At 46.7% G+C, this 18,556-nt stretch overlaps 1 protein-coding gene across 1 annotated transcript in view; it reads left to right on the top strand.

Annotated features, from left to right (window-relative positions):
- The window catches only part of RTF1 (RTF1 homolog, Paf1/RNA polymerase II complex component), a 306,552-nt gene that overhangs the window by 146,563 nt on the left and 141,433 nt on the right, over positions 1 to 18,556 (top strand). Inside the window, 1 exon segment of the mRNA XM_069208792.1 lies at positions 15,917 to 16,038. Within this exon segment, the coding sequence (XP_069064893.1) occupies positions 15,917 to 16,038 (122 nt within the window).

Genomic DNA, 18,556 nt, shown 5'->3' with positions numbered 1-18,556 from the left:
CTTAAAGTGCTAAATTACATTCTTTTATGACAACTATGAATAGCTTCGAGGTGTTGGACACATCCTACTGAAAACATTTGAACCTGCGCATTTGAGTCTTTTTCCGTGAGTGCTGTGTTCTCCGCAGAAAAATAGTTGATCTTTCAGCGTTAGGATTGTGTAGACTGTGTAGTCCATGACTATCTGTAGGACGCTGGCCTGGTGTGTGGTGGGTACCTAAGGTACTTAGACCAGGTCCAGGTATCCCCTCTTAATGAAGTGTAGACAGTGTCTAGAAGCCAGGCTCTCTAGAGGTAGCTGTGGATGAGCAGCCAAGGCTTATCTAGGAGACATGCAAAACTCATGCAGAACCACTGTAGTCACACAGCACTTGCACACATGAAAGAGAACACTCAGTTGTACAAAAATAAGGGTACTTTATTTTTAGAACACAATACCACAAAGTACTGAAGAGGCAACCCTCCAATTGAAGGTAAGTAATGCACTAAATCTACACACTAGTAAACAGTAATAGGCATAGAAGACAGTTCAAATGGCAATAACGAATAGTGACCCTAGGGGGAGCCCAACCCATATACCAGTGTTTCCCAAAGTGTGCGCCGTGGCTCCCTGGTGCGCCATCAGAACTCACCAGGGGCGCCGCACACTTCTAGGGAACACTGAAATGCTTTCATTTTCAGTCTACCGTAGGGCCTCATTCTAAAAATACATCACATTTAGAATGGAGCTTTGCAGCAGTATGAAAACAAAAGAATCACAGTGGAAAGAAATCGAACTTGTTAGGGTTTTGCATTGTTATGTTGTAAGTTGTAAAACCCATAAAGTTTGACTTGTTTCCACTGTGAGTTTCTCGGTACAAAGCTGCATGGTAGTATGACAGAGAAAGACTTGCAGTGGAAACAAACCAAAGTTGATGGATTTTACAATAGACATGGTGACATTGCAAAAACCTAACAAGTTTGATTTATCTGCACTGCAATTCTTTCTGTTTCATACTACTGTACGGCTCCATTTCTAAAGACAAGTTATGTTTAGAAAGGAGCCCAACAGTAGTATGAAAAAGAAAGAATCACAGTGGAAATAAATCAAACTTGTTAGGGTTTTGCAGTGTTACATAGTAAATTGTAAAACCCATCAAGTTTGATTTTTTTCCACTCAATGTTTAATTATTTATAAATAAAAACATACCTGAAAGCTATCCTCTGAAACACGTGGCTGCTGCAGTTAAATATGCATGCACAGAACATTGAGGCAGCAGTAATCCTAAAGCCATTTTGTGCCTCTTCAATCCATTTACAGCTTCTCCCTGCCCCTTCAGTTCACTCTTGCATCTTTCTCCCAATGTGGAGCTTTTCCGTCCTTCTCTTCCTTCATCTTTCCCATATGTGCCATTGCTCACAGTAAATGCCTGTAAAGAAATGGCTCCCTGTTGCAGTTACCCCCCCACTTTTTGCCTGATACTGATGCTGACTTGACTGAGAAGTGTGCTGGGACCCTGCTAACCAGGCCCCAGCACCAGTGTTCCTTCACCTAAAATGTACCATTGTATCCACAATTGGCACACCCTGGCATTCAGATAAGTCCCTTGTAACTGGTACTTCTAGTACCAAGGGCCCTGATGCCAAGGAAGGTCTCTAAGGGCTGCAGCATGTCTTATGCCACCCTGGAGACCTCTCACTCAGCACAGACACCCTGCTTGCCAGCTTGTGTGTGCTAGTGAGGACAAAACGAGTAAGTCGACATGGCACTCCCCTCAGGGTGCCATGCCAGCCTCTCACTGCCTATGCAGTATAGGTAAGACACCCCTCTAGCAGGCCTTACAGCCCTAAGGCAGGGTGCACTATACCATAGGTGAGGGTACCAGTGCATGAGCATGGTACCCCTACAGTGTCTAAACAAAACCTTAGACATTGTAAGTGCAGGGTAGCCATAAGAGTATATGGTCTGGGAGTTTGTCAAGCACGAACTCCACAGCACCATAATGGCTACACTGAAAACTGGGAAGTTTGGTATCAAACTTCTCAGCACAATAAATGCACACTGATGCCAGTGTACATTTTATTGTAAAATACACCACAGAGGGCACCTTAGAGGTGCCCCCTGAAACTTAACCGACTATCTGTGTAGGCTGACTAGTTTTAGCAGCCTGCCACAAACCGAGACATGTTGCTGGCCCCATGGGGAGAGTGCCTTTGTCACTCTGAGGCCAGTAACAAAGCCTGCACTGGGTGGAGATGCTAACACCTCCCCCAGGCAGGAATTGTCACACCTGGCGGTGAGCCTCAAAGGCTCACCTCCTTTGTGCCAACCCAGCAGGACACTCCAGCTAGTGGAGTTGCCCGCCCCCTCCGGCCAGGCCCCACTTTTGGCGGCAAGGCCGGAGAAGATAATGAGAAAAACAAGGAGGAGTCACTGACCAGTCAGGACAGCCCCTAAGGTGTCCTGAGCTGAAGTGACTCTAACTTTTAGAAATCCTCCATCTTGCAGATGGAGGATTCCCCCAATAGGGTTAGGATTGTGACCCCCTCCCCTTGGGAGGAGGCACAAAGAGGGTGTACCCACCCTCAGGGCTAGTAGCCATTGGCTACTAACCCCCCAGACCTAAACACGCCCTTAAATTTAGTATTTAAGGGCTACCCTGAACCCTAGAAAATTAGATTCCTGCAACTACAAGAAGAAGGACTGCCTAGCTGAAAACCCCTGCAGAGGAAGACCAGAAGACGACAACTGCCTTGGCTCCAGAAACTCACCGGCCTGTCTCCTGCCTTCCAAAGATCCTGCTCCAGCGACGCCTTCCAAAGGGACCAGCGACCTCGACATCCTCTGAGGACTGCCCCTGCTTCGAAAAGACAAGAAACTCCCGAGGACAGCGGACCTGCTCCAAGAAAAGCTGCAACTTTGTTTCGAGCAGCTTTAAAGAACCCTGCAAGCTCCCCGCAAGAAGCGTGAGACTTGCAACACTGCACCCGGCGACCCCGACTCGGCTGGTGGCGATCCAACACCTCAGGAGGGACCCCAGGACTACTCTGATACTGTGAGTACCAAAACCTGTCCCCCCTGAGCCCCCACAGCGCCGCCTGCAGAGGGAATCCCGAGGCTTCCCCTGACCGCGACTCTTTGAACCTAAAGTCCCGACGCCTGGGAGAGACCCTGCACCCGCAGCCCCCAGGACCTGAAGGACCGGACTTTCACTGGAGAAGTGACCCCCAGGAGTCCCTCTCCCTTGCCCAAGTGGAGGTTTCCCCGAGGAATCCCCCCCTTGCCTGCCTGCAGCGCTGAAGAGATCCCGAGATCTCTCATAGACTAACATTGAAAACCCGACGCTTGTTTCTACACTGCACCCGGCCGCCCCCGCGCTGCTGAGGGTGAAATTTCTGTGTGGACTTGTGTCCCCCCCGGTGCCCTACAAAACCCCCCTGGTCTGCCCTCCGAAGACGCGGGTACTTACCTGCAAGCAGACCGGAACCGGGGCACCCCCTTCTCTCCATTCTAGCCTATGTGTTTTGGGCACCACTTTGAACTCTGCACCTGACCGGCCCTGAGCTGCTGGTGTGGTGACTTTGGGGTTGCTCTGAACCCCCAACGGTGGGCTACCTTGGACCAAGAACTGAACCCTGTAAGTGTCCTACTTACCTGGTAAAACTAACAAAAACTTACCTCCCCCAGGAACTGTAAAAATTGCACTAAGTGTCCACTTTTAAAACAGCTATTTGTCAATAACTTGAAAAGTATACATGCAATTTTTATGATTTGAAGTTCCTAAAGTACTTACCTGCAATACCTTTCGAACAAGATATTACATGTAGAATTTGAACCTGTGGTTCTTAAAATAAACTAAGAAAAGATATTTTTCTATATAAAAACCTATTGGCTGGATTTGTCTCTGAGTGTGTGTACCTCATTTATTGTCTTGTGTATGTGCAACAAATGCTTAACACTACTCCTTGGATAAGCCTACTGCTCGACCACACTACCACAAAATAGAGCATTAGTATTATCTATTTTTACCACTATTTTACCTCTAAGGGGAACCCTTGGACTCTGTGCATGCTATTCCTTACTTTGAAATAGCACATACAGAGCCAACTTCCTACAATGCCTGATGCAGAAAACTAAGGCCCATATTTATGAAACGTATGTGCTACATTTGTGTCTTTTTTTTATGCAAAAGCAGCGCAAACTCACAAAATATAATAATATTTTGTATGTTTGTGCTGCTTTTGCGTCACAAAATAATGCAAATGTGGCACAAACTTTTCATAAATACGGCCTTAAGGTCCAGTCCTTAAAAATAAGTGCCGTGCCCCCCCACTGGAAACCCAGTGCTTAATTTGTAGATAAAAATGTGATGTAGCTCAAAGCTCTTTTGAAACAAGTGGATGCTGCATTTAAATGTGCGAGCCTTCTCGGGCCTCTTTAATCCATTTACAGCCACTTCCTACTCCTTCAGCTCACTCATGCAGCTTTCTACTTTCTCCCTTTGTGATGCTTTTTAGTTTTTCTCTTCCTCCACGTTTCCCATATGTATCTTTTGCTCTTACTAAATGTCTGATGCAGAAAACCAGAAACCACCTGCTCAAATTAAGCCCTGCGGAAAGCGCTAACTCAATAAGCACTGCGATTCTTTCTCTTTCATACTACCATACGGCTCCATTCTAAAGATGTTATGTTTGGAATAGAGCCGTACGGTAGTATGAAAAAGAAAGAATCACAGTGCAAAATTCAAACTTATTAGGGTTTTGTAATGCGCATTTGCAGTCCTGAGTAACCCATGTGGGAATGCCATGTGGGGATGTTATGGAAGCCACAGCGGTCAGCGTCTGGAGTGGTTTCGACCAGCACATGACGTCTTGCCTAATAAATAAAGAGCATTTCCATTTAGGCAGGGTCAGGCCCAATCAGGACAATGATAGAGTGTTACTTCTGTCCGTGTTCTGCAGCTACTCAAGAAAAGAGGGTAATCATGAAATTACTAAAATGTTAACATTTAAGAGGAAAGCGGGAGATAAAAAAAAAAGAATCTGGAGAATGTATTTCTCCCCTTGAGGCCTGAAACAGGTCTATTGTCATATATAGGACTTCCAAGTGTGGTGCTGGAGGATCTGAGATCAAAAATGCTAATGTGCTTTTTTTTTTTTTTTTTTTTTTTTTTTTTAAACTATCCAGGAACAAGGAGAAAGCGTTATGGCAGGCAGAAAGAGTGTGACAAAAATGTTGTGCACTGGCCTGCAGCAGCAGATTACTGGCAGTGCATACTCCAAGTCACTAAAGACAAGTCCCTATTGCAGAAGCCCTTTATCAGCTTCAGCCCAATTATTTTTTAGGAAGAAAAATTGAAGTGCTCCCGAATCCTGGCATACATCCCCCCCACCCGTCAAAAGTGACATGACAGGGAGCCACAGCCAATGGCCAATCGGTCAAGGGAGCCACGGGTCAGAAAAGTTTGGGAACCACTGCCATATACTACTAAAATGGAATGTGAACACAGGACCCCCACCTAGGTAAGTGGAATGTGTAGAGGGGAGCTTGGAGTACCAGAAAAACACAAAGGTGGGTAACACAGTACCCTCCAGTGACCAGGAAAGCAGGAATAAATCACTGGAATTTCTACAAACCACCCAAGAGGAAGGAAAAGAAGACACCCAGACAAGACTGCAAGAAACCAGCGGTGGATTCCTGGAGGAGAAGACCTTTGGAGAGAGGGGACCAAGTCCAAAAGTGCCAGTGGAGTCCAGGAGGAATAGGATCCATTACCCACCCAGCTGTACTTGCAGGAGTTGGTCAACTGTGAAGAGGAACAGATCAGCACTGCAGCCCTGGAGCCGGAGAAGAGTTGCTAATGGATGCAGAAGATGTCCCACGCTGGAGTGAAGATTGCTGACTGGTGTCGGTGCAGGAATTCCACCAACAAGCCTTGAAAAAGGCAAACTAGTGGTTAGTGGAAAAGTGGTGCTGTCAGGGACCAGTAAGGCTCAGGAGGACTTAGCCCAGGAGGGGGAGTTGCAGGAGACCCTCAGCGACAGTATCCACAGGAGCAGAGTCAGCACCTACAGGAGTCCCACAGGACGGGGACACAGAAGTCACCGAAGGAGCCCACGCAGCACTACAGAAAGGGATTCCACGCCGCAGGAGAACCACGCAGGAGGCTGTGTGTCGCAGGAAGGCGTGCTGGGGTCTGGAGCTATACGTTGCCTGAAGATCCCTTGGAGGCGATGCAAACAAGCCTTGGCAGCTGCAAGAGACTCAGTGCATGGGGTACTGTCCTACATGGGAAGGCAAAGGCTTACCTCGACCAAAGTTGGACAGCTGGCAGAGAGGACCAAGAGGACTACTCTGGGCCACCACCACCACCTGTGATGTCAGGATCCACGCAGCTCAAGATGAGGGGAGATCCACACGGCCGGTTGTTGTTGCAGCAGGTGCCTGCGGATGCAGGGGAGTGACTCCTTCTCTTCAAGGGAGAGTCCTTCTTTCTTCTATTGCAGACTGAAGACATGCCACCCTCCGTGGATGCAGAGCCGGGGGAAATGTTGCAGGCAGGAGCCCTGAAAGAATGTTGCAGAAGAGTTTTTTTTTATTTTTTAATTTTTTTGGGAGGCAGATTGTCTGTTCCTGGAGGGTCCAGTCGCAGTTCTGGAGGCGAGAAGTCGAAGTGAAGGTTGCAGAGGAATCCTGCTAGAGTCTCGCAAGCGAGTCTGAGGACCCACCCAAGAGAGACCCTAAATATCCTTGAAAGGGGGATTGGTCACCTAACCAGGTAAGCACGTATCAGGAAGGGGCTCTGACGTCACCTTCCTGGCCACTCAGATGCTCCCAGAGTTCCCTGCTAACCTTGAAAACAAGATGGCAGAACCCAGGGACCCTCTGGAGAAGCTCTGAGCACCACCCCTGTGGTGGTGATGGACAGGGGAGTGGTCACACCCCCTTCCATTGTCCAGTTTCGTGCCATAGCAGGGACTTGGGGTCCCTGAACCGGTGTGGACTGGTTTATGCACGGAAGGCACAAATGTGCCCCTCAAAGCATACCAGTGCCTTCGGGAGGCTAGCCCTCAAAGCATACTAGTGGCTTGGGGAGGCTAGCCCTCAAAGCATACCAGTGGCTTGGGGAGGCTACCCCTCTCAAGCCAGTCATACCTGTTTCCAAAGGAAGAGGGTGTTGCCTACCTCTCCCAAAGGAAATCCTTTATTCTGCCTTCCTGAGCTTGATCAGATCAAGCAGCAGGAGGGCAGAAACCTGCCTGAGAGGTTGCAGCAGCTTGGGCTGACCGGGAAATCCTGTAAGACTGGTGGTAGCAATCCTGGGAGACCTGTAAGGAGTCCCAGAGCGTGTGCAATCATACTTCCAATACTTGCAAAAGTATTTGGGTATGATTCTGACATGTTTGATACCAAACATGCCTAAGTTCGGAGTTACCATTATGTAGCTGGACATAGGTAGTGACATATGTCCAGTACACACGTGAAGTGGCACCCCCCATGCTCACAAAGTCCAGACAAATGGGCCTTGAGTTTGTGGGGGCACCTCTGCTAGTGCAGGAGTGCCCTTACACACGGGTATCTGCACCCTGCCCTTTGGGATGAGAGGGCCTACCATAGGGGTGACTTATAGAGACTTGGTGCAGTGACCTGTAGTGAAAACAGGTGCATGCCCGTTTCACGCAGACTGCAATAGCAGGCCTGCAGAACCCTTTGCATGGGTTCCCTATGGGTGGCAGAATAACTACTGCAGCCCAAAGGGATCCCCTGGTACCCCAGTGCCCTGGGTACCTAGGTACCATATACTAGGGACTTAGATGGGGGGGGGGGCAGGATGCCAATTGTAGGGAGGAAAAGGTACAGTTAGCTAAACTTACATGAGAGAGCATAACCACTGGGGGCCTGGTTAGCAGGATCCCAGTAGACACAGTCAAACACACTGACAACAGGCTGAAAATGGGGGTAGCCATGCCAAGAAAGAGGGTACTTTCCTACACTACCAAAAACACTTCTGGTTCGATGCGGTCTTGTTCCTAGTGCCTGATTGCAGTATGCTCCATTCTACCTCAGCACAGCTTTCAGAACATGATAAAGTCAAGCAAATGTTTTGGACCATTGAATGTGGAGTTGAAAAAATTGAAAATATGTTATGCTTAGGTACCAGGATCATTGCTTGTTTACAAAATCTGCAATGCAAAATTCAGATGTACTGCTTGAAGATTTTTAGTTTTATGCCTGCTTTTGCCATTCATCTTGCTTGGATGCCTATTTGCCTTTTGAGTTTTCATTGTCTAAATTATTTGCAGCAGTGTTGTTGTGGTTATGTCTTGTCGTTAGTATTTGCGTTTTTGAAGTTCTCGTTACAGTTAGTTTCTCTCTCCAAATTGCATGCACAAGTGTATGTGGTATTTGCAGATTGTGGTTATGTTTTTAAATTTGCAGCCAGAGACCTATCTTAATAGTCTTTTTCAGTCTGATGTTCTCTTAAGTGCCTATCATGGCCCAGAACACCTCATAAGGGGCTAGAACTAGTAATCATGTTTTAGATTAAAATTGTAGGTAGCAAGTAGCCATTTTCCTTTCAAAATGCTATACCTGTTATCCAGTATGTAATTGTGTATGTACATATATACATACAAGACCTATATTTCTTTGCCGAAATCAGAAAATGCCCCTTGAAACATCATTGTAAAAGGACACAATGGTTACAGTTCAAAACTACTGACATCTTCCAATGTTGAACAGTAAAACCTGCCTTTTACTACAGATGATCTTGCCTACATTGTCACAGATAACACCACAAATAATGCTATCAATAAATGAAATCACGGGAGCTGAACCACATTACCATTGCTATTCAGTATCATTTATGCAGATGAACATTCGCCCACCCCCAAAGTCCATCGCACTCAACCTTTGACGTTGCTGAGTGTGAGGCAGATATGTAATCCAAAGTCCAGTTTTACTATAGCCGATTATCTCAGAACATAGGATTGGGCTTCCTGTGATGCCCTGTTAAGTACCCATTGAGCGAGCGTTTGAGCCGGGCCTAATTTACTCTGACTGCAGGGTGTGGTCTTTTGCAACTTTCTCTATTTAGGCTTTACACTCCACATCACACCGAAGAGCTATTGCTCTTAACCCTCATACAAGCTAATTCTGTTTTAATTGTAGGGCCTCAGCGTCAGCCAAGTCCTGCACGTCATCCTTGTCAGCCTTCAGCATCATTAGCTGTTTTTTCAGCAAAGAAAGAGGGTACTCTGCCAGTAGATCTAACTTGAACAGCCTGAATATGCTGACCGGTTTCAAAATATTGCCATGTAGGGCACGATTTGGGCTGCACAGCTGTCTGGTTTGCTAACAGCAACTTGTAAGCATTCTGAAAGCTTCCCTGTAAATAATTTCTGCCCATTACTTACCATTGGCTTTGTGGTTTGTAACTCACAGTTGCTTGAGTTCTGTTTGCTGGCTTTATTCGTTATAAACTGTCCAGCTTGAGTTCCTGTTTACTGACTGTATTTTTCCACAAACTTGCTTTCTGTGAACGGGCCTTTACATCTTTTTTGTTTTTCCTGCCCTCTTCACCTCAGACTCCAGGTCTTCTCTAAGATGATACTCCTACCCATTTTCAACATATTTCCCTTCTAGCCAGGAATATACAGTAAAAAAGCAACTTTCTTATATTACCAGTTTTCACTTCTGACCCCTCCCCTATCCCAAAAATAATTAAATAAAGGCTTACCATGGCGTCCACCTCTACCATACGCACGATGGTCTTACCCACTTCTTCCCAAAATGAACATATTTCCTGACATACCATAAACGTGAATATCTGTTGCTTTCTCTAAACCACATTTAGCACATTTGGCAACTCCCAAGTTCCTACTTTTCAAAATCTTGTACGGTGATCGGCTCTGTGAATAGAAAAAAAGTTGGCTTCTGCTTAGAGAAGCAGGTTTGACAACAGAGAATAAAGTGTTCAATACTTGGCAAACATCTTGTAGCTACTCCCTCAGCAAGCATCCTCCCCTGAGTTCTTCAGCCAGCTTGAAATCCCTGTCCGTAACCTTTAAGATGTCCCAGTACCAAGTAAATACTTCCTTTTTCCCTGGGGCACCCCTGATAGTTTCTCCTCCAGAAGGTTCATAGATCCCATGACTGCTTGGGTACTCTGTGACCAACCTTTCAACTGTAAGTACTTGAACGTAGAAAGGTTCCTCCCTGCCTGGCTGTTTACTTGTTTAGCTCATCCCAGGGGAGTGATCTACCATCGAGGAAAAGATTGCGCCAGTATTCTATGCCTTCCATCTTTATCGGTAAGTCATTCTGGGGAGCCTGGGGAATCCCAAATATGGCCCAGATAACTGTAGTATTCTGCCTTCATTGCTGCCTAAAGCTAGACCACACCTTTGTCATGGGTTGCAGCACTTTCAGTTTTACCTCTTTGAAGAATTTTGGATCTCCAAATTTAAACAGAAATAGAGTTGCTAGATCACTACAAGACTCTGACAACAACTCCCAAAACAGCAAAGAACTCTTCAACATCATTAAAGAGCTAGCCAAACCCAAAGCCAGCAACATAGACCCCCCACACACACAGCCCCTATGCGACGCCCTCTCCAACCACTTCCACCACAAAATCATGGACATCCACAGCAGCTTCATACCACACACACCCACCATACACACCCCTCACTCACCCAACTCAACCCCCTCTCATGACCCCCCACCACACTCACCACATGGGCCCCCACCACACACGAAGAAACCGAAAAAACCATGAACTCCATCCACTCCGGATCCCCCTCCGACCCCGGTCTTCATCGCATCTACAACAAAGCCAGCCCAACCATCGCCCCCATACTCCGCGACATAATCAACTCCTCTTTCGACTCCGCCACCTACCCAGACCCCTGGAAGCACGCAGACATCACCGCTCTCCTAAAAAAAAAACAAAAAAAAACCAAAGCCGACCCAGAGGTCTTCTTTAACTATCGCCGCATTTCCCTCCTCCCTTTCCCCGCCAAGGTTGCCGAGAAACTAGTCAACGCCCGCCTATCCCACTTTCTCGAAGAAAACAACACTCTTGACCCCTCACAATCTGAGTTCCGCAAGAACCACAGCACGGAAACCGCCCTCATCGCATGCACTGATGACATCAGGACCAAAGTCGACAAAGGCGAGACTGTCACACTCATCCTCCAAGACCTCTCCGCAGCCTTTGACACTGACTGGCACCACACACTCCGCACACGCCTCCACAATACAGGAATTTGCCACAAAGCCTTAGACTGGCTCATCGCCTTCCTCACCGACCGGACCCAAAGAGTCCGCTTTCCACTCCACCGCTACCAAGATCATCTGCGGAGTCCCCCAAGGGTCCTCCCTCAGCCCCACACTCTTCAACATCTACATGATCCCCCTAGCCAACATCCTCCAACCACACAGAATCACTAACCTCTCCTACGCAGACGACACCCAACTTATCCTCTCCCGCACCCGCCAACCTACAGGCTGCTCTCCTCGACACCGCCAACTGGATGACAACTAACCACCTCAAGATTAACTCCAACAAAACCTAGATCTTCATCTTCGGCCCCAACAACACCATAAGGGACGACTCCTGGTGGCACACCGCCCTAGGCCCCGCACCCTCCCCCCTCAAACCATGCACGCAACCTTGGCATCATCCTAGACCCCTCCCTCTCCATGACACAGCAAATCAATGCACTAACCTCCTCCTGCTTCCACACACTCCGCACTCTTAAAAAAATAATCCTTCAAATGGATTCCCCCAGAGACCAGGAAGACAGTCACCTATGCACTCATCAGCAGCAGACTGGACTACGGTAACGCCCTCTATGCCGGCACCACACTCAAACTCAAACGCAAACTCCAGAGAATCCAGAACACATTCCCCCCTAATAATAGCTTTAAAAGTGTCCCAAGCCACAGTCCTAGGAACTGATTCCATGTGAACCTTTAAAAACTCTTATGTCTCAGTGCGGAGGTGGGAAACAACATCACTGTCCAGCAGCACGATCAAGAGTCCATCTCCTTACCTCATCCTTCAGAGAGGGCTTAATCGTTAGTATTACTGCTGAATGGTCTGATAAATGGGCTGCTAAACAAGCGATACAATAAACTGCCTCTATTTACCTCCAATCCATCAGAAGTAATCAATCCGGGAGGTATGCCCATACTTTTCATTGTGAAAGGAAACACCCTGTTGTGCACCAACTCTCTGCCGCCACAGATCTCATAGTCCAAATTGCTTCATCATCTTTTTTTAGATACATCTGTGATTTAGGGGTGCCAATCGATCTACTTCTGGTTGACCTAGCTAAGTTGTTATCTACAATCACTTAAAAGTCACCCGCCATTATAACTGGATATGAGAAATAAAGAAGACTAGAAAGAAAACACCTTAAGTGGTTCAATGTCGTCACAATTGGGACCATAGAACCCAACTAAAACAGGGATCACATCATATAGTTGGACATATGACTGAAGGTTATCACCTTTCACCCCCTCCGGAACATTTAGAATTCTTAAGTTGTTTCTTCTTCAGCTGTTCTCTAATTATTCTACTTTATCCTGAATTTTGTGCTCACTACGCTTTAGTGTCTGAATTTCTGCCTGTTATTTCCCCAGCGCCACTTTTAGAACTCAGAACCCAGGGTCTGGGTTCTGATGGTCAGAAGGTCCAACTTTGTCTCAAGTGCTTCAGACATCCCTTATTTCCCCCTGATCTGCTTCAGAAACAACAAAGCCCTTTTTAATATTGGCCGAAAGTGATAAGATCATAGTCTTCAGGGAAGCGTTTACCTCTGTGAATTCCAGGGACTTTGGGGGCAGGTACCTCCGGTATAGCTTCCTGTGTAGGCTCCTGAGATGGAGCAGCACCTGCTGGTGTAGAAACTGCTACCATATGATTACTTATCTGTCTGCTGGTTGTGTCTCCCCTTGCCCCACTTGCTCCCTTGGGGTCCTCCTCCAGATTTACCAGAGCCTCAAACTTATTCCTTCCTTTCCTAACCATATCATCTCCTCTAGCCATGGTTAGCAAAGTTTGTACTGTCTTTCTCGTTTCTTCTTTTGCTTCACTAAGGAGTCCCCTGATGTCTCCCACTATCAGTAAAACCTTGAAAAAGAGCCGCAGTGAGGGAGTAATGTTTGCATTGTGAACTGTTGGAACAACTCTTTTGCCTACTTTACTGCTACTTAATAAGTCACTTCAAGTGGGCTTTTCGTTCTTGTAGTACAGGGCGCGGTTGACGTAGGAAAACCCCCACGCCTCTAGGTTCTGTCACTGGAGAAAGCGATGGGGGGGGTTTAAAAGCTTTTCCTAGCAGTATTAGGAGTCGAGCTGTGCGCTTTCCAAACCCCACCCTTGCACTCCCCAACTAGGCCAGTTGTCTCACCAGCCTCTAATCTGGCCTCAAACCTCTCTTAGCCGACCCCTTCCCTTCACTTGTGGGGCCTGAAAAATCCTGCATGCTTCCTGCTGTGGCCCCTTGCCTCTCACCGCTCCACAGAGTCGTCCTCACCCTCTACCACTGCCACTGCGGCCATTGTGCTGACGCCCCCCAGACCCCCCCCCCCCCCCCTTCTTCCCTGGAGACGAACGCATGCCTCTGCCCTGAGACTACTGACTAGTCCCAGGGTGGCTTGCAACCAGCACAAAGCCCCACCGGACTGGTTTGTGACCTTCTGCACTTCAGAGAAGGTAAGGAGGCACATGAAATTCACTTTCCAGGGCTTCCAGGGTTTTTCCTATCGCTAAACGGCGGCCAGGCTTCTCAAATAGCTGAGCGCTCTAGCGACCTGCTGCAGCATGGGCCACCATGTTCTCCTCCCAGGCCTTTAAATCTTGTTCTTCTTATGTCACATTTCCTGTTCATTCAAAGACAGAGTTCAAATGTCAGCTTCTATATAACGAAGGTTGGTGTTTACTTTTCTTTCTCCGGCTTCAAAGTGAGAGAATTTATGTGACAATCTTGGTGCGGAAGGAAGTGTTTTTTTTCTAGCGCACAACAAAATTTAAATGTCTGTAAATGAGCGGTGCTGATATATCAGAATATGTCAGAATTAGGAATGTACAAGTAAAACAAGTTTTTTTAATTATGAAGTGTGATGGAAGCAAATATTTGAATACAATCAAAACACATCACTACACTAGGTGATGACATTTTCACACATTGTGCGCTGTAAAACGAAGTCTGTGCAAAAGTAATGGAAATTTCAACTGAAAATGTGCTGTCTTTTAATGGTGGTGTGCTCCCACACCATGCATACTTCACTCTACTCTCTACCCCTCTACTCTATGCCACCCACTCCATTGTGTGACACTCCACTCTGTAACGAGCCTCTCCACTCAGACATTTCACTCCATGACACTCCCCTCAATACCCATCCACTCTACCCCCCCTCCACTCTACCCCCCCTCCACTCTACCCCCCCTCCACTCTACCCCCCCTCCACTCTACCCTTTCCGCACTACCCCTTCAAACTGCACAGTATTCCACATACCTCACTCCAATCTACCCCACTCCATTCCAGCCAACCCCTTTCCACTCCAGTGTATCCCACTCCACTCCCTTCCGCTCCTCTCTGTCTATGCCAATATTCCCTGCTCCAGTCGTCCCCGCTCTGCTCCAGTCGTCCCCGCTCTGCTCCATTCGTCCCCGCTCTGCTCCATTCGTCCCCGCTCTGCTCCAGTCGTCCCCGCTCTGCTCCAGTCGTCCCCGCTCTGCTCCAGTCGTCCCCGCTCTGCTCCAGTCGTCCCCGCTCTGCTCCAGTCGTCCCCGCTCTGCTCCAGTCGTCCCCGCTCTGCTCCAGTCGTCCCCGCTCTGCTCCAGTCGTCCCCGCTCTGCTCCAGTCGTCCCCGCTCTGCTCCAGTCGTCCCCGCTCTGCTCCAGTCGTCCCCGCTCTGCTCCAGTCGTCCCCGCTCTGCTCCAGTCGTCCCCGCTCTGCTCCAGTCGTCCCCGCTCTCATGAACTGCACTCCAGTCGTCCCCACTCTCATGAACTGCACTCCAGTCGTCCCCACTCCTGCTCCATCAGTCAACTCTACTATAGTCTACACTAGAATCCTTCTAAACTCTTCCCCACTCCAAGCCACTCAATCTACTCCACTCCAACCCAATGTACTCCATTCTACCCTAGTCTACTCCACTCTGCTCCAGTCTACCAAGTTAAACATTACTACAATACTCTATTCCAATCTACCCCACCCTATTCTACCCAGTCCACTCCACCTCACTTAACTCCAATCTTCACTACTCCATACTAACCCAATCACCCCCACTCCACCCCAATGTACCCCACTGGACCCAATTGTACCCGACTTCAGTCTACCCCACTCCAAACTATCCCACTCCATTCCAGTCTACACCACTCAAATCCACCCAATCTCCCCCACTCCAACCTACTCAAATCCAACCTACTCCAGTTAACTCTAATCTACCCAATTCCAAACTACACCAGTCTACTCCACTCTACCCCCAGACTACACTGCTCCACCCAAATCTACCCACTACACTCTACCCCACTCACCTCCGATCTACCCCTAATCAACTCCAGTCTACCCCACTCCACCCCAGGCTACCCCTCTCCAATCTCCCCAACCCCACTACCCCACTCCAGTCTAGCCCCCACCCTTCTCTACCCCACTACAATCTACCCAGTTGCAGTCTACCAAACGCCAGTCTATCCCATCTCATTCCAGTCCGTCTCTTCCCCATCCCCCCGCCTAATTTGTGGATCCTCTCAGCTTTGTTTTTAAGGATAATAAAGGGTTGAATGTGGTGCTGATTTCCATGGAATTTGAGCTACTCATGACTGCCGTAGTAAGGTTGATAAAAAAACATATAATTCTAAACATGTACCTGCTAGCACGTTAAATAGTTAATTTATAATTGAGTGCACATTGTTGGCAGGCCATGGCAGAGGAGGCGGGGGACCCGGAAAAAGCCAAAAGGATTCAAGACCAGCTAAACGAGCTTGAAGAGAGAGCTGAAGCACTTGACAGGCAACGAACGAAGAACATATCTGCCATTAGGTTAGTAACTATTATCAGGTGACATTTTATTAATTACCCTTGAATATAGTGCTCCGCTGGATTCTGAAACATGTAATTCTAACATATCACAGTATTGAGATTCAAGTAGACAGTACTGGCAGTACATGAGTTAGATGGTAACATCAGGGTTGCAACATCTTACATTAGATGGAATATGTGATTTATCACTTTCACGTATGAAGCAAGATATACAGCAGTAATCGTCAAACAAGAGTTGGCCATTCTTGTTCAGTTATTGTTGATTCTCCGTATCTCAGTAATCAAGCCTGAGGCTACAATTTCACAAAAGTTCTGACTTTTTTTTTTTGTCTTTTGCAATACATTTCCCCAAAGCATTTGTTTCATCCTCAAGCTATGGTGAATGAGAGTTCTCAAGGAACAAGATGACATTCTTTTCCATCCATCGTCATTTCCCTTTTTCATACTGTGAAAATCAGTGTACTTCATAACTACAGCACTTTGTCTCTCATGAATTGATAGTACAGCCTGATCAAGAAAGACTTCAGAGGGGCTAGAAGGATATTCAAAGGTTTAGTATGTTTTATGCATACGTAAGTTACCAGTGTCCACAATGAGAGGCTTGAAATATTGTTCTCAATTTTTGTGATTCCTGTAATTCCACCTGAATCCCTGGCCATGCGCTAATTAAAAAGACCTCCCACACACAAGTTGGCACTCCTAGTCATTGCATTACTACTTGCTTGCAACAGATGTTACCAAAGGCTTCACCTCAAACTCGTTTTTACAATGATTTTAGCTTGGAAGTGTCCTCAATCTCTGTTCAATGTAGTATAATAATACTATTGAAGTGGTGGGAATATCCACCTCCTGTGAAGTAAACATTGTTAAAATTGTGCGTATGCGGGTTTGCAAAATCTTTCACATTGTTTTTCTGGCAAATATGGGTTATTAGGACTCAGTGACTCTAATCGCCTGCCACTGTGTTTCTGCCCTAATCTTAAATGCCTAATTGATTGAGGGCATTTGTCAAGATTTAGGGTGTGTAAAGATCCTTCAAATCACTTAATTCATATTATTTTGCCTTATTGTTATAAGTGAGAAGTACTTATGACCTTTTGCCAGGGTGAAACAAAGCCATAAGCTCTTACCTGGGGAGTTCTCCAGATCATCGCTTTAGTGTTCTTCCATAAACTACTAGGTATGGCTGAGATCTGGTGTCTGTATTGAGAAATACTCCATGCTGTGGCTCTGTGATCCTCTATTACATCCCACTGGCCACCTCTTCCTCAGACTGGCTACTTTGCCCCTGAAAGAGAACTAAGGTTACTGGTAAGTAACTTTTCCTTCTCCTTGGAGGGAGGAAGAGGGGGGAGGTTTGTGAAGGACATTTTATTGTAATAGTAGTAAATGCAAGGCAACTGCAGGCAGTAACTTTGATTTGCAATTTTGGTGTAAGATGAACCTTAATGGAAGATCTCTTCCAACTTGAAGGCATAGGTTTCCTTGGTGGATAAATGCTTTCCTTTTTCAGAAAGTTCAGAGGGAGATCAACTCCTACCTGATGAAAATATGTTAAAGAACCAAGCAGCCAACAATGAGAGGTTAAGGTGTAGGATGTAGCCATTGAGCTTTTGAGAAGACCTGGTCTGAGCCTGTTCTGTTAGATGGGGAATCACAGTTTCCCATTGCCATACCGGAGCAATGGTGAATATTTTAGCTTTGGACTGTGTCCAAATGAAGAGAATAGAAGAGGTTGGAGACGAGGTAAGATCATATAGAACCCTCCCAAATTAGTTGGTCAAAGGGCATTCTTGTTAGTTCCTGGTTGTTAATACCTCAAGAATTAGATGATGCATTTTAAGCTTTTCACATTCTCAAAAAGGTCCAGTTGAGGAAAGCCTCATTCGTGAAAGGAATCGTGCCGCACTCAATCATTGATAGCTCACTTGGGTTTTTTTCTGAAAGATTCAGCAGGCAATTTATTTTTTACATTTTGCAAAGCTGGCACTTGATCTAGAGATTATTTTCAGTTAGCTGGTTATGAACCACGTATGATGGATGGTGCCTCCTGCACATGCTTCTAAATCTTCCCAGGCATGTGACTGCATCTGGAACCATTCCCTTCTAGCTGTAATTCTGCAACACAGCTAGAGATCACCAGACGACTCCAGTCATGTTGACTCTCGCAATCAAGGATGTAATGACACTGACCTTGATATGGAGGTCATGTGGAACGCTGAAGACTGTTCTTTTTTTTCCCATGCCTGATGAAGGCATATGGAGAGGAACCTAAAGAGTTTAACAATAGGCACTAAAATATCACACCAGATGTTGCCATTATGTCAGAACACAGAACATATAGTTTCCATCAGAAATATTGTTACATAAGATATATAACTTTCTCTTAGGATGGCTTCCCAGCGATTGGGACTGAACAGTGCTGATTAACCAAGGAAGTAATGTAACCTCGACCTAGTGAAGCATCCATTCTGCACCCCAGTCACTGGACAGCTAAGTTTGACCAGTTGGCTGTCCG

The sequence above is a fragment of the Pleurodeles waltl genome, chromosome 9 (genome assembly GCF_031143425.1).
Source record: "Pleurodeles waltl isolate 20211129_DDA chromosome 9, aPleWal1.hap1.20221129, whole genome shotgun sequence".
Taxonomy (NCBI): domain Eukaryota; kingdom Metazoa; phylum Chordata; class Amphibia; order Caudata; family Salamandridae; genus Pleurodeles; species Pleurodeles waltl.
Note: the sequence above shows the minus strand (reverse complement) of the source record. Positions and strands in the feature narration are given on the sequence as shown.